This window comes from Dermacentor albipictus, chromosome 3 (genome assembly GCF_038994185.2).
Source record: "Dermacentor albipictus isolate Rhodes 1998 colony chromosome 3, USDA_Dalb.pri_finalv2, whole genome shotgun sequence".
Classification (NCBI taxonomy): domain Eukaryota; kingdom Metazoa; phylum Arthropoda; class Arachnida; order Ixodida; family Ixodidae; genus Dermacentor; species Dermacentor albipictus.
The window spans coordinates 158,847,092-158,863,629 of record NC_091823.1 but is presented as its reverse complement, the minus strand read 5'-3'; the positions used below and the strand labels follow the sequence as shown (position 1 = coordinate 158,863,629).

The window sequence follows — 16,538 nt, the reverse complement described above, 5'->3', positions numbered from 1 at the left end:
AATATAGTGCGAGAGCCCTTAAGCTTTGCCTAAGCAAACATGTCGGTACCCATGGTCGAAAAAAATTCAAGGCCATTCCACCCTGCAAAGCTGTAAACGTCATGGCAAGAAAACTTGTGATAAGACTTTATTGGCATCACTCATCGTCATATAGTAGCAATGGTCACAATGGCTTTGTGGTTGCTATGATATACACTGATCGGCATACTTGCAACTGCAAACACATTCTTTGATAATGTCAAATCGATGCATGTATGGCACTGGGTGGTCGGGTGGGACAGGTCAGTGTGGCATTGCAAGCGATATGTCTGCAACATGAAATGCATAAACCATTCCCTTTTTGGCCCCGACACATTCACATTGCAATCACCGACAACGACCACAGGGCTAGTGCCACCACGATTAACTCGTGCAAAGTGTGTAGCCACGAACCTTATGGGGGTATGAGCCATTGATGATGACAGTTTTCGACATGCTGTTCTGTATGTTGTATGCGTGATTAGAAAGAATGCAAGCACTGTTTGCTTCACTTTGCTGAGTGCTTGTAGCCTCTGCCTTACAGTGCAATGAGCCATTGCATTTTTTGCTTGCTTACAGAAATATGAGCCACTGACGATGATAGCTTTTGTGTGAGGACACGAAAATTCTATAGTGCCATAACTACATACAGCTCCGCTGTAAAAGGTAGGCATAAAGATACGGACGCAATCAGAGGAAAATGGACAACAGCAATGCCAACTATCAACTGAAGGGTCACACAATGACAGAAAAGAAACATAGACACAAAACATATCTACGCATAATAAGCAATGGCAGCACCACCCGTCAATCAGAGACGCGTGCGGTCCTATGCAAAAGATGGTGAAACTTGGTGCTGCCTTCTGGCACAACAGCCTACCTTTGCTCTTGCCATTGAATTTTCTCTCCTCGACACCAAGCACTGTGTCGTGCTCACGGTCGTACTCAGCTTGCAGCAGCAGTGCCAGAGCATGATCATCGGTGCAGTCTTCTGCCGGCGTGAAGATCTCTGCAGCAGCTGCTACGGCCATTGCTTCCCCAGCATAAGGCACAGTGGCGTGGTCGCTGCAAGGAAAGGCAGGCGTGCCTTCAATATTGCAGACAAAGTGAGAGAAACAATGAAGACCAGTTCCTTATACACGGATTCGAAAGTGAGGTGCCACAAGGTACTACCAGAGGGCCTCAAGGGTTCACAGCATAAGAACAGAAACCTAGGCAAGTTAGTATGCATTCATCTTGAAAACTAGGCGTCACACAGACAAGGCATGCACCTGCACTGTATTCTTTTCAGCATAAGCAGAGGGCCACACATGAAGCAATGGAGGCTTATCATATCATTAGAAATGTGTTCGTTGTGCCTCTGTGTCATTGTTGACCAATGAGATCAATTTTTTTAACACCTGATAAGTTTCTTTTTTTCCTTTTATGTTAAGAAGGTGTGTTGTTGGCACATGAACGGTTGTTTCTGTACGACTATATATGTACTGTTTTCTCGCAATAAATGTTTGCTAGTTGCGAGTAGTGCTGATGTTTGTCTTTCGCTCATCGTCCCTCGTCTGTTGGAGCTAAGTCCTCAAGATTTGCAGCATATGTATATACCGTAAAAACCACAACATAAGTCGAACTTTTTTTTAAAAAACCATTGTGAAAAGTCAACCCTCGTCTTATATACCGGACATTGGCGGAAAAACTACAGAAGTCTTGAAACAATGGGCGGATGAAGTAAAGAGCCGCCTTCGCCATTGCCATCAGCAGTAGCGCGGCATGGCGACATTGTGGCACCGCCAATTAGCGTTTACATTGTCACAAAGTTATATTGGTTAAAGGCTGCTTTTTCACATTTTGTTTCAAAATGAGCGGAAGCCGGCGGCAATTCACCGTCGCCTTCAAGAAAAAGGTGATTGAGTGCGCCGAAGCCCACGGCAACCTCGCGGCACAGCACGAATTTGGAGTATCCGAAAAGAGCATTCGGTACTGGCGGAGGCAGAAGCAGCAAACCAACAGAAAACGTCATTCCATGGGCAAACCGCAGAGCTGGAAGACAAGGTTGCGGAGTTCGTCCGAGAGCTGCGTGTAAGATCGCTGCCTGAGACTGCTGATTGCATATGTTTGAAAGCAGTAGAGATGGCGCACGCCTATGGACTGGGCAGCGAGAAGCACTCGTCATCGGACTCTAGTTTGGACGACTCTGATCAAAGGCGTTGCTCTGATTCAGAGTAGCGCTTGCGCACTTCATGCCCTTCTGTGTACTGTACACCCGGCCAATTTTTAACAGTATCGCGCGACCATCGACCCACGCGTTTGTCAGCACCTTATCATCACGGCACAGATGAAATAGCGAAAGTAAACGCACATGTACACATGGGCATATCTCATTTGTTTTGCCGCTCAGCGCCGTTAATAAGGTGCTGACAAGCACGCGAGTCGATGGTCGTGCGATGCTGTTAAAAATTTGCCGGGTGCACATGCGAGCAGCATTTAAATAAATACTGTCACTATTGTGCATGAGTCGCATTTGTTTCAAGGTAAGGGTGTCTTTCGGCACTTTTGCCATTGAAAAATATTTTTTTCATTTTAAGAATTCGTTAGCTGCGGGACCGACCTATATTTCGGTCCGACCTATAGTCCGGTTTTTAGAGTATTTGTATTCTCGCTATTCGCGAAAATCTGAAGCACCTGGCAGTGGAACATCTTTAGCGAGCGAGAAGCGGCCAGGACAATAGTTCACGAGACAAGGTGTAAAATTGTACAAGAAGCCTTCAGACTTTAACACCGCTTCACAGCTAACACATCTTCAGATAGCCCAGTTTTCTAGACAAGAAGAAAGGGAGTTAACCGAGGGGCCCGATTTTTATTAGTCATATCGTAAGAAGCCAACAAACACTGACACTAAGGACAACATAGGGGAAATTACTTGTGCTTAATAAATGAAGTAAAGAAACAATAAATTAATGGAAATGAAAGTGGATGAAAAAACAACTTGCCGCAGGAGGGGAATGATCCTACAACCTTCGCATTTCGCGTCCGATGCTCTACCAATTGAGCTACCGCGGCGCCGTTTCCCCATACACTTTCTTGGGTATTTATGTTTCCTAGCAGAACCCTGGGAGTGCTAGCATTAAAGGAGGACTTTAAATCCAAGCGCTTTTGGGAGGTGTACGTTACCTATGGGTCGCACTGGGTGAATCCTTTCGCATTCTATTAGGATGTGCTGAGTGGTCTGGATTTTGGCTGGAGCACATACATGCCTCATCTTGTTGCGTCTATTTGCTCCGGTATCTTTTTATCCTTAGGTAACCAGCTCGAGCCTCAAATACCAAGGCAGTGCCCTTACGTTATTATAGAGATAACTGGCAAGGAATGGAAACTTTCTTGTTTCCATTCTGCCATTCTTTGCATCCAATTCGCTGTCTGTGGTTCTCTTACTTTTTTTCTGATGACTCCTGGTTGCCTATTGACACTTTCAATTACCCTGTACTTGATTACCAACCTTCTCGCCCTTTTCCTCCATTTTGTGTGCACGGTTTTCATGTACAGATACTTGTGCACTTCAGCTGTCCATTTATTTTGATCCATGTTCCCGAGTGTTTCTTAATTTTACTCTTTGCTTCTCTTACTTCAAAAGAGGTTCAACCCTTGTCGCATTGCACTGCTTCATTTGTGGTTTTACCATGGGCTCCCAAAGCCAACTGGCCTACCAATATTTGCTTAACTTCCAACCCAGACAAGATATCCAATTTTAAGCACAGAATGGTATTTGTGAACATTAGCACTGGCACCATTACTCCATTCCAGATTCTACGCACCACCTCATATATATTACTGCACTTTAGTACTGTGGCGCCATCTATCATGCACTTGCCAAATGATAGTTGTCATTAAAATAATGATGCTTCCTTTGCCTCTTTTTCCGGCATTTTTTCCCATGATTACGCGTATGTCATACAAGCAGCTTCAGACAGTTTGACACAAACCAGAGCAAAAACTAGGTTTGTATAGGTTGTGTCCAAATCCACATCCCATAGGGTGGCACCCTATGGATTTAAAGTGTGGATCTTAAAGGCAGTGCTCCTGCTGGTTGAATGCCAAGGAAGCGATTTTGAGAGCCAGAAACATGTCATAGATGTCGGGTTTTAAACACCACCTATTGCTATCACAAGAAAAATTTTGTGTTTACGCATCTCAGACACAAGAGGCTTCACATGTACACCTAGTGCACGCCAATGGACGCACCACTGGTGGCAGCCTTGCGCAGAACACACGGGAGAGGAGCCAGCTGTGCGCCGTAGTTTGTCGAGTCGTCGATAGTGCTTCTCTGTCTTATTCACACTTTCAGAGCAAAATAGGCAACACCCTTTGCATGTGCGGGGTGGCCAAAGCTTCAAGGAATGTCGAAGAAGAATTGTTGCAGGGTGGCGGGCTCAAATATCGGCAAAACCGGCGATATGGTTCTGATCATTCCCCGCAAAGCCTCATCAGCAAGAGCAACAGTAGCAATGGATCGTCGCTTCGGCGGGAAATTTCTTGTTCTGATCCTTTTCTTTGTCTCGTCGTTGTTTTTTTTTTCCACTCGATCATAGTTAGACGCGTAAGCGACGAAGTTCGTCTGCAGTGCAGCATGTGGTTTAAAGGCATTTCGCTAAAGTTCAGAATGCTGTTTGCCACTTTTATTGTTTTCTGCTTCGTTACCGCGTTGCGCTAGCTAGACAACACGACTGCATGAGCGCATTGTGTTGTATGTTAAAGCGACTGAAGTTTGCAAGAACTGAAATTGTTGGTTTTGTATGGCCCGGTAAATCCCCGCACCAGCTGTCGCGCACTTCATGTTTTTACATGTATTTTATGCGTGGCTTCACACATCTTTAACTGCTGCTAGTCGCTTCATGCATAACTCTAGTTGATTCTTTTAAGCTGCGATGTTTTCACCCTGCCTGGTTTGTAAAGGGTATAAATCACGCTGTGTCTTATCCGAATGATACCAAGCAAGTGCTTTTTTAACAGCTTTTATTCTTTTTGCCCGAGGGCATCTAAGATATTGTGGTTTTTTGGAAAATGTGTTTAGAAAATAGGTAGTTCAGGGCGAGAATTGCTAATAGTTGCTGCATATGATATTTTTGTTCCATTACTCGCTAAAAAGTTCACATCACGTTTGGGACGTCATCACCTCTCGATGTTGTCTGAACAGACTTAACACGCCGAGTGATTTGTTTGTTTCACAACGTAGTCCGTTCTTGCATGTGAATTTTGTACTCAACTGAATTCTTTCTTATTATGCTTACGCCGCAGAGGACTAAAGCCTGCCCTGCCGCCAGCACTCATCTACTTTGACTGCCGCAGCTCAGCCTTTGAATCTTATCATGTGGCACCTCTCTCTAGTTGCATTAAAAGAAAAGTACTGAAAAGGTAGTCAGACTTCCAAGCAGCTCCCTTAGGGAATTTAAAATTGCAATAACTGCAGCGGGATCAGCAGCAGTTCATCGGCGTATGCAGCAGAATTGCATCGACGGTACAGCGCTAACACGAGCTTTTATTTACCCGTGCATTTGGTGACTTCGTTGACTAGCGTACGCGTTTCCATCAATTAATTCACAATTACTCTTCTTGGGGAGACTTTGACAGCACTTATTCGGCAATGTCACATGTATTCATCGGCAGAAAAATCGCAATGACATATGCAGACATCGCACTGTGTGGATTTGTTTTATATAAGCCTGCGCTAATGACGGGTGCTTATTATTGAGGTACAGATGCAGCATTACGGCAAGGGTAGAATAAAAAGAGAAAAAAAAAACGATCGAGCATCGCATTACTCAACAAAATTTATTGGCTAGTTAACATGAGCTCCATTTCATGTAAATGGAGTTCATGGCGTTTGTCTGCAAGACGCACCTGGCACGTATGTGGACCATGTTGTCCCAAACAACTGGTAACATCGTGTTCATGCCCACTCGCACAGAGGTCAGCATTTTCCCTGCAGCTGTCACCGCAGAAGAAGCAGTCTGGCACCAGAACAAAGGAGAAATCACAGTCGCGAACTTCAGCCATCCTTGCTGCAAAGGGTTGTCGTCTGCTACTGCTCCCGAGCATACTGTTCAAAGCACCCGCTAGGTGGCTATCAGTGGCGCCTCTATAGGCGGTGCACTAGGCGTATAACAGACCACCTTAACCACACTGAGTATTACTTACTGTTGGAATAAAAAGGCTTCCTCATCAAGAAGACAATCTAAGTATTCAACAGATGGGATGCAGAGGTGAGAATACTGTGCAGTGGGTCAATATGTACAGGTGTGACCACTGTTAGAGGGAACATGTGAGTGCATGGCTCATGCTCCGCATGGCGCCATGTACGGGAAGTGGGGATGACCAAGCGCATACACGAAATGGCGCAGGGGCGGCACGTGCCGCACGTCGTCTACTGCCAATCTGCCCCTTTTCTTCGCCTGTGCATGACGTATGACCATTTTGCTGGGTGATCGCACGTCCTGAGCCATGCTTGCGATGATTGTGATTTAAAGGAGAAAAGTTGTGCTTGAGTTGCTAGCCATGTAAGTGCATGGTAATGATCAATATTTCAGAACATTTTTGGCAACATTAAACCCTATTTTTTCCGGTCGGATCATTAAGTATCATATGTTACTGCATGACAGATTGAAACACTTTCATTTCATAGATAGAGCATAGCATATGACTCAACGAAGTGAGCATGAGTCACCCAACAGTATGTTTTCGGTGATGTTGTGCACAGCATGTTTCAGTGGTGTCTGGTACATCGCATTCAGTCTGTCAAGTTGCAGGAAGATATGAAACACCATTTAACGCTACCACTGGTGAATCACAAATGTGAACTTATATACATAACCTAAATAATTCGAAGGTATCGCTCTTTTCTTCCCAAACGCCAGTGAGGTAGTGACACTAGCATGTATAAACCAGAGGCAGAAAAATTTGCAGTTGTTGACGGTTCCGTTGTATTACGGTGCAAGATGCAGCATAGCGATGTTATTCCGCATGTACAAAAATACTGTCTCCAAAACAAAATAGTTATCCTGCTGCTTGCTTGCATTCTACGCAACTGCAGTAGAAGTGAGTGTAGTATGTGCTTCCTACGTCTTCAGGGTTGCATTGCATGGAATTAAATGTTTCTCTGTTAAGTGGTGGCCTCTCGATTTGTGACTGCAATGCAGCGTGGTCGCATGCGAGCAAACCGACGAATGCTTTGACGGCAGATGCCGTGTGACATGCATCACCCCTGCGCCATTTTGCCCATGCGCTTGGTTTTCGCTGCTTCTTGTACATGGCACTGTGCAGAGCATGAGCCACGTGCTCACGTGTTCCCTCTAAGAGTGGACACACCTGTACATCAAGACTAGAGCATACCAGAATATTTTAGTATGGTGTAGGCATGACGTGTCTGTCATTAGCTCAACACCCTTAGTTGAATACACTAGCCCATATTTTATGCATTAATTTGGGTGTGATCTGCTATCCTCAGAAACACTTAAATATGGCACAGACATATTTCCTTTTTCATCGCTACTGCTGACAACGAGGGCGGGGGGGTGCAGACTACATACTCACGTTAGTTCAGTTCTCATCGACAGGCGTTCAAAACCAAGACGCAATGAATATCAAGTTCTAAAAATCCCTAACTTACTGCCCATCTGTTAAAAATGCAAAACATGACAGCTGACATCTTAAGTGAAACGTGCAGCAGTCTATCACACTGCCACCGGTGAGAAGCAGCCCACGGGGTCGGGCGCCAATGCGCGATTCCGAAAGTCGGATCCACCTACCCCGGCGCTGCGGCCACCAGCTCCTCTTTCTCCAAGGCACGGGCGAGCTGTTCGCTCATCACGTCCTCGAAAGACACGTCCTGTTGTGGCGCCGCGGACGCGTTGCCCCACGGACAGCTGCGTTTAGTTGCGTCCAATGGTCCCGTCGGAGGCACAGGGACAAGTACCTCTGCGCTTTCCATTGTCGCGGTGTCGCCGATATCTCCCCTGTCGCCGCGATTTGGCTCACCGTCTTTCAGAGTGATACCTTCGAATGACGATATATTTTTTCTGTCTGAAACGAAACAGAATTTCTCTGTACCGAAATGGCAAGGCTGATGATGACATGCAACTGCGCAACCGAAGGCCAACATTTTCGCATTGCCCAGTCTATTTTGCTGCCACTCAGGCCGTCCAAGGAAATGCAGTTAGAGGGAAGAGGACTTACTCGCTATAAACCTGTAGTTGGTATTGATGATCAGTTTCGTTTACTGTATGAATTTAATTATTTTTGGTCACTTTAACGCTTAACTTCACGGCAAGCCTCCTCGAGGAAGGAGGCTCACTTCTATAAGCCCTCTAGTGTCGTATAAAAACAACCTTCGTATATTTTAATAATACAATGCATTATTTTAGGCATATAAGGGTATTGAATATACTTTAGTTACAACAATAAATGTTTATGTAAAAGTTATAAATTAAAGTTTTGTTTTTAGCTCGTCGTTAGCGCTCTTGCAGCAGCGACGGCCGCGTCTACTCAAAATAATGCAGAGTGAAAGCATAGTGAAAGTTCGGCAGCGCTGGCTGTTTTGCTCAGGCTGCTCAGTTCATTTGCTTGCGGCTGTTGTAGTGCTAGGAGGGCTAGACGGCTGCAAGGTGTGTGTGACATGTGATAACCCATTTTCCGCGTGACACCTGTATGGCCCAGGTTAGAGACCATAGCCGGTTAGAGCGGTTCACAGACACGATGGTCTCTCCCGGCGACACCCTGAACATCGGCAGTGTCCTTTTCCAAGTGAGTGCCATGTGTCGCGTACTTTCGCGTTAGCGCCTCTGCGGTCTTCCGATCCCGGCAGTACTGCTTGTTATTTACTGCGATGCTGGTACTGATTTTCGTCGCCCTACATCCTCGCGCTTTCATTGTTTTATCTGCCGCATTACCCTACGCGATCTGCGCGAAATTGTGGGGCGTTTAATCCCCTCGACACGGCGCTTCGGCGCTCATCCTACCGTGAAGAGAAAAACAGCTGCACAAGGAAATGATCCACCGCGACGGAAAGCGATACCACGTCTTCCTAATGACCGGGGCAGTATGCGTCTGCATTTAGACGCTTCCCGCACCGCTGGAAGGCCGTTCCCTGCGGGCGGCCTTCGAAGGCGGCATACACCACCCCTAGAGGGAAACTTCACTGCAAGGCGAGCTTGCTTGCCTGCGTGTTTCGTTTTGCGTTGTGGCGTGCCGTTTTCGGAGAAGCAGTGTGCCGTTTGCAGCTGTTTGGCTGCATTGTAGGCCGACGTGCTTGCTTTGCTTCTGTGTTGGCTTCATCCGGGCTGCTTGTGCGATGACAGCGCGCTTTGTGGTGCTATCAGTTTGAACCCGCAGCGTCGTGTCGTCCGCGCTGTTTCGGCGTCCACCAGCTTATCTGGCAGCACGCGGCGGTTGCCAAAAAAAAGTTAGCCGAGGTGTCTGCGCCGTATGATTAGAGAAGTAAGACGACACATTTGTTCGAGCCATGTCTGCCGTGGCAGCTTGTGCGTTATCGTCTGTTTTGCGCCAGCTCAACTAAGCGCGTTTGACCAGCGGACTTCTTTGCCCCTCGCGATACACGAAGCACCGTGCTTTTTCTCGTCGCCGTCGGTTGCGCGTTGCTCGAACAACGAGGAGACGCGACGTGCTGCGCCGATGGTTTTCGCCGCCTTGATTCATGATTCTTGGCCGCACAGCAAGGCGCAGGCCACCGATCGAGTACACGGACACTGTTGCAGCCACGCGTGTAATAAAAAGGGACGGGTTTTTATTTTTTGCCCCACCGTTGCCAGTTGTTTAGAGCGCCATATTTTTCTGATACGCGCAGTTTTTTTTTTTATGTCCGTTTGTGATGCTTTGGTGCGACACCTCCTCTCAGCCAATCACATGCATTTAGAAGGGTTTGGGCGCGAGCTAGTTGGAGCGGATCATTCATCCTAAACAGCGCCAAAAAAAAAAAAAAAACACGGACAAGGAAGAGCACAGGGCCAGCGCTGGTCCTGTGCGTTTCCTTGTCCGTGTGTTTTTTGGCGCCGTTTAAAGTGAACATACATTTAGTGAACATTTATTTGGTCGACCTATTGAAGCATGGCATTTCGCTGAGAGCAGCACACTGTGGTAATGGTGTCTGAACCATAATGTAATTGAAAGCTAGGTTTTAAGTTGGGCAGGTTGGCGTGAAGCCCTTGCACTTTAAAGCAGACAAGGGAGAAAAGATGCGAGATACATTACTGGAAGTAAGGCAGCTTTCAGCCACTCAGATGCAAGTATGTGTGGTGCCGGAAATAATTCATCCATGGTTATAGGTGTTCTTGATGTTCGCTCGTATCCAGGCAGTGGCATGGAAAAGGGGGGTCCAAGCCACTCCTGAAAGTACAACACTGACATGTGCAGGTGTATGTCAAATTTAGGTGGTGTGTTGGGAAGCCTCTTTCAATTAGGATCCTGAGCTGCACGAGCGGAAGCTGTATGCATCAGTCAGTGTCAATTTTATCTCTATCCCAACTGTCCCAACCTTGTATGGTGCTTGACCAACTGCTATGTAAGGAAATTCGGGGCCTTTCAGATTAACACAGGAATTCTTCTCGCGAAATATTTAGTGTAAAAAATTTGTTGAACGATGCAAGCACCATCTGAACTTTTTTGTAAAGCATGAAACTATGTGTGGTAAAATGCATTGCCAAAAACACAGGTATTTCATTAAGAGATACTTTTATTTCTCTGGAAAATGATCAGAAGCCTCACACCTAAGCTTTCATCGATTGCTAGTTATTTCTTTTTTTTTTGTATGCTCTGGAATATGGGCAAGATTGTCTACTTTTGGGAGGTTCCTCTGTTTTAAGGTGCTGGAAAGGTAGGGTAAACTGACAAAAAAATTTATTTTTAGGCTATAACACCCAAAATGGTACATAACCCGAGGAACAAGATGGTGCAATAGTGAATGTGGATGACCACTCTAAACCATTTAGAAATGACACGAAGGCTGTGCACCCTGACATTTAAAAATGCAGTTTGTGTTTACAGGTCATCTTAGCTAGTTTTGGTCGGTGTATTTGTTTTTTGAATAATGCAACTTGGTATTCGAAATATATTTAGTTTATGATGTGTTCGTCAATTTTCACTGCAAATTTTCATAGTGAGCTGGCCAATGTAGTGCATTGCATGCACTTGCCTGTTTTGTTGATGTTTGCCAATTTTACCTGTGTATTTCTTTGTTGTGCCCTCGCATGGCTGAAAGCACATGTGAAGTGGACATTCATCAAAGCACAGCATGAAATGCTGTTCTAAGTGCATTTTGCGTCAAACCGTGTGCATTCTGCAAGATCGCTGTCACCTGCCCCAGTAAGGGATAGGGTGACAAGGCAGAGTTCTTTCTGCTCCTTCTCAGACAACAAATGACAAAAAATAAAGGAAGCCTCCAGGACGTCTTTTGGGACGAAGGAATGAAAGCAAGAAATTGCGTGCGTTTTACTGGAGTACTGGAGCTCTCTTAACACCTGTGGTAAACAGGGAAACGGAAAACTGAATTTTCCTTGAAATGCTATGTAAATTTTTTTTTCATTTTTAAACATTTTTGATTACCTTTTTCTATAAAACTACTCTCTAGCTTGTAGTGAAACTTGTACACAGCTTGTAGTACATTGTATTGCAAACAATCTAATTGTAAAATAGTAAGAAATTTTTTATATCTTATTAGCAAAAAAAAAAAATGAAATCCTGAAGCTCTTCTCTAAGGGCACAACAAGCATTGACGAAATGAATAAATTCTGGGGTCTTATGTGCCAGAAGCACGATCTGGTTATGAAACAGGCCTATTTTGACTTTCCGGTGCTCTTTAACAGGCACCTAAGCTAAGCCCGAGCACGCAAGGGTTCCAGCATTTCATTGCCATCGAAATGCGGCCACCACAGCCGGGATTGACCCCGTGACCTTGAGCTCAGCAGCAAAATGCCGTAGCCACTAAGCTACCACAGTGGGTCACGACAAGTGCGAACAGTGCTTTGGAGCGAAGCTTTCTTTGCAAACCCTCCCGGACCTTCCTCACCGTGGCTGTTGGGTTCTGCTGCTGTCTTGACGAATAGCTCACACATTAAAAAAAAAAAAAAAAAGATGGTGGGATCGAACTTCGATCCCCCGGCACAACAATTCAATGCAGTGCACTACCGTGCACTGGCATGGCAATAATGCAGGTTTCTGCACTCTTTATGCATAAAGCCTCACTGATGCGTGTGTGTTGGATCTGCCGCCATTTATTGTTTTTCTTTAACTAACGTAACGTAACTAAAGTAATGCTTAACAGTCTCGGAAGAGAACAGCAATTTACAATAGGCAGCGAGGCACTGGAAGTCGTAAGGGAATACGTCTACTTAGGGCAGGTAGTGACGGCGGATCCGGATCATGAGACGGAAATAATCAGAAGAATAAGAATGGGCTGGGGTGCGTTTGGCAGGCATTCTCAGATCATGAACAGCAGGTTGCCGTTATCCCTCAAGAGAAAAGTATATAATAGCTGTGTCTTACCAGTACTCACCTACGGGTCAGAAACCTGGAGGCTTACGAAAAGGGTTCTACTCAAATTGAGGACGACGCAACGAGCTATGGAAAGAAGAATGATGGGTGTAACGTTAAGGGATAAGAAAAGAGCAGATTGGGTGAGGGAACAAACACGAGTTAATGACATCTTAGTTGAAATCAAGAAAAAGAAATGGGCATGGGCCGGACAGGTAATGAGGAGGGAAGATAACCGATGGTCATTAAGTGTTATGGACTGGATTCCAAGGGAAGGGAAGCGTAGCAGGGGGCGGCAGAAAGTTAGGTGGGCAGATGAGATTAAGAAGTCTGCAGGCACGGCATGGCCACAATTAGTACATGACCGGGGTTGTTGGAGAAGTATGGGAGAGGCCTTTGCCCTGCAGTGGGCGTAACCAGGCTGATGATTTGATGATGCTTGTACAAATCGAAATTCTTTGAGTTCTGTTTGGAGACAGTAACATGCGGAAACTAATTTCCATTCAAAATGACCGTCCTGCCAATAGTTTCCGAGAAAAAAAAAACTATTAGAAGTGCCACATTGGAGGAACTACTGAAATTCAAGCTAAAGGCCATTCCTATGCATCGTACGGAAATTTGTATTAACATACGCAAGAGTATTTATGATGGGTAAAACCAAGGTGACCCATTTACTCTACCATACCCAGTACTGACACCAATTTTTGTCCCATTGCTCTTTTATTTTTATTTATTTTTTTTAATTTTTAGGTAGCTGTCAACTGCATAATTATGGCACGAAACTTCAGTTTCTTGAGAGTGCCGCAAATAATTAATTACAGCACCTTTTGTGTGACCCATTCAAAACACGCACCAAGTGTAGTGCGGCCTCAGGCGTGAAAAAGGCAGATCAGTGACATCACCGAAAGTGAAATTGTGGGGGTCATTTGGTGTTGCAAACAATTTGTGAGTTCGCCAGTCAGCCCGGTGCAGTGGTTGAATGAAGGCCATGCAAGGATTGCATTGCAGAAAACGGCCGACTTGGCCATTCCAGTTTTGCGCTTCTCTTGGAAATGCAGGGGAATCTGCTCTCCTCTTTTGCTTGATGGACTAAGCTTTTGGCAAAACGGTCACGGCGTACGTGTCAGAGGTGTGTGTGGTGCCACGAGACTGTCACATTAGGTTTCAGCTACGTGAATAGTCTCCCCTTTTCACGTCTGAAGCCGCACTGCACTTGGCGCTTGTTTTGAAAATTGGTCGCTCGGAAGGTGGTGTGATCAATTATTTGTGGTGCTCTTGAGGAATCGAGGACAGTGCATGCGTGAGTCAGCCTTCAATTACTTTTTGTAAGGAAGAGATTAAGTGCCTTAACAGTTATATCTCACACAGACCAGCACATGTACTCGACTGACACGTGGTGATACCATTCCTGAGCTTGCGCAGATGAGTTTCGTGTTTTCTTTCCTTTTTCGCCTCAGTGCTCCCTTCAGTTGATAGTCGGCGTTCATGTTGTCCACTTCTCTACTCTTGTGGCCTGTCTGCACGCCTCGCCTCTTTTTTGCATTATGAATCCTTACCAACTAGCTCAGCTTTCTGTGGTTCTAAGAATGCCATAGCTCTTCTGCTACAGAAGTGGGTACCGTTCATCGCTAAACACTTCTAGTGAATAGGCACTGATAAATACTATTTTGCACGTTCCTGGTGCAGGAATTTCAATTGGCCGAGTCACTGCCTGTTTTTCGTTTGTGCGAGTTTACTGGTTTACCAAGCCTCTGCTTAAGAAACCACCCTATTTGCAATTCTAGTGGTGTAACCTTAATAAGTCTAGGTTAACTTCATATTTTTCTCTATTTGCTTTTTGTTTTGCTTAGCTTATTTTGAACCTTACTTGCATGAAGCCAGCTCATGCAAGTTGAATCGTCTGTTGACATGTGTCAAGAGTGTTAGGCTCTTCGTTGTCCAAGCCACTCTCCTCTTTTGCATTCGAACATAGTCTGCATAACCCATCAATATGTGATGTGTGTGAAATGTGTTGTACAATTTCCTTCCCTTCAAGTGAAGCAAAGGTGTACACATGCACCTTGACTTCTGCGTGACAGGTTACACTTTTCATACGCTGCTTAGATGGCTGTTGATCAGTGTATAGAGCCATTTTGGACCCTCTGCTTCTTTTGATGACTTACTGAGATAAGATTAGTTCCTTTCATTCTCTGCAGCCCTGCTGAAGGACACAAGAGCTACCCACACATTATTATTTTTTTATTCTAGTAAAGGACGATGTGTTGGTGCTGTAGCTCCAAAATTATTTTCAGTCAACAGCACCCCAGAACATTGCAGCAGTTGGGCCTTTGTAACACACATTGCATCTACTTGATGCTGCAGCTTACGCATCTAAAAAATGCTGCAATATGGCCTAACTTCACGTAATTTGTTCACACAAGCGTAACATAACAATGAAAAGTCATGGAATGCTAATGTTGGTACAGCAGTAATGTTAAAACCAGATTGTGGTGGCTTATAACTAGCAAATTAGACACATTAAGGCAATGGGCATTCTTGTTAATTATTGTGCTCTTCCCTGTCCTAACTTTGTAGTACAGAAAATCGAGCAGTGAACAGATTGGTATCCATGTTGTTTCCGGATGTCAAGTCTGAAGACTCCACGTGGCCTGTCAGCAGATAGCGACACATGGTTGAACACATTCCAATAAGCATTCTTATTTATGTCTTATTTAAGGCTACTTGTAGCTTCCCAAGTGCAGATTGGAACCACTATAACACAACTTCGTTGATACATGAATGCTCACATCCACGCAACTCATATTTTCTACATGGATGCTTTGCGATGAAGGTGAAACACAAAGCAGACTTTAAAAAAGCTGGGATGCTAGTTAAGGAATGTTTTTCTCACTTAACAATAATTTGCAGAGCCTTCGTAGTTGAGAGGTAATACATGTGTATTATCACATGGGTCATGCCGTATATTTCTGCTAGGAGCACCTCAGAAATTTATCACTGGCTAGACATACGGTAAAATAGCTTTTTTTACGAAGTCAGTACCTATTTGTATTTCCACGGGATATATCCATTTGAAGACCTTTCTTTTTCTCACAATGCAAGGAGCCTTGGACAGTTACCTGGTTGATATAAAGTGCAAGATTTCAATGCAAGCCATGCTTGTAAAAAAAACACCAGGAAGGGACTATTTTTCACATGTTTGAGAGTGCATAAAAAAACAACACAGAAACGGCCAACGATTGATGAAAGCTGTTTGGTGTAAGGACCAGGTTTTTCAGCAATGCATTTTATCATGCATAGTGTCGTGCCTTACGATAGAGTTCATATGGTGCTTGCGCTGGCAGGGAATTTATTCAGTGAAATAAATTTTGTGAAAACACGTTTCTTGTTATTCCAGAAGGTGCCACATTTTCTTTAAAAGTTTGCCAACGGCTGAGTGCCGAGGTTGGGACAGTTGGCGTGGAATGGCACTCATAATAAATCATGGTCTCATCAGCTTTCATTGCTGACAAGAACCCCAGGGTGACTAGAAATCTGGCACACCTGCCAGTACTATTCGGCGACATGTCAGCAGTGGTAGACAAGGTTTCACCGCTATCTCTGTGATGTTGTGAAATGTAGAGCTCTGCAGATTAAGTATCGTGGATGAAACTGAGAAAATTGATGCTCGCCCGGACAGTGCTACCTGCTCCTTGCTTATTACATGTGGTGGTGCAAGGTGTTTGTTCATTTGTGCAGTTCAACTGCAGTCTGGGAAGCCCTGGGCAATATTTCAGTTGTCTCTTTCATTGCACATTGGCCTGCTGCCCTAATTATTTGTGGGAACTGATGGCACTTGCCATGGCTTGGCACAGGTGTTGTCCTGGCTGCCAGGTTGGAGGATGGCTAGCACTGTGAAAAGCTGGGCCATGCTCTGATCTGCTTTTCTCTGACAGTGCTGTGGAAGCTACGAATTGTGCTCCAGTTACTGTCCGTGATGTCACATGCAAGACACC

The 16,538-nt window shown here is 45.0% G+C and overlaps 2 protein-coding genes across 2 annotated transcripts in view; one reads left to right on the top strand and one right to left on the bottom strand.

The window, feature by feature from the left end:
* LOC135908680 (serine/threonine-protein kinase RIO3) overlaps positions 1-8,389 on the bottom strand; it is a 33,744-nt gene extending 25,355 nt beyond the window's left edge. The window contains exons 1-3 of the mRNA XM_065440531.1: positions 8,239-8,389; positions 7,812-8,085; positions 899-1,083 (exon numbers count right to left, since the gene is read on the bottom strand). Of these exons, the coding sequence (XP_065296603.1) occupies positions 899-1,083; positions 7,812-7,993 (367 nt within the window). The 5' untranslated portion in view covers positions 7,994-8,085; positions 8,239-8,389. The remainder of the gene's footprint in view (positions 1-898; positions 1,084-7,811; positions 8,086-8,238) is intronic.
* Positions 8,390-8,557: 168 nt separating this feature from the next.
* LOC135908681 (transmembrane protein 18-like) overlaps positions 8,558-16,538 on the top strand; it is a 26,753-nt gene continuing 18,772 nt past the window's right edge. Inside the window, exon 1 of the mRNA XM_065440533.2 lies at positions 8,558-8,805. Coding sequence (XP_065296605.1) covers positions 8,710-8,805 — 96 coding nt within the window. The 5' untranslated portion in view covers positions 8,558-8,709. The remainder of the gene's footprint in view (positions 8,806-16,538) is intronic.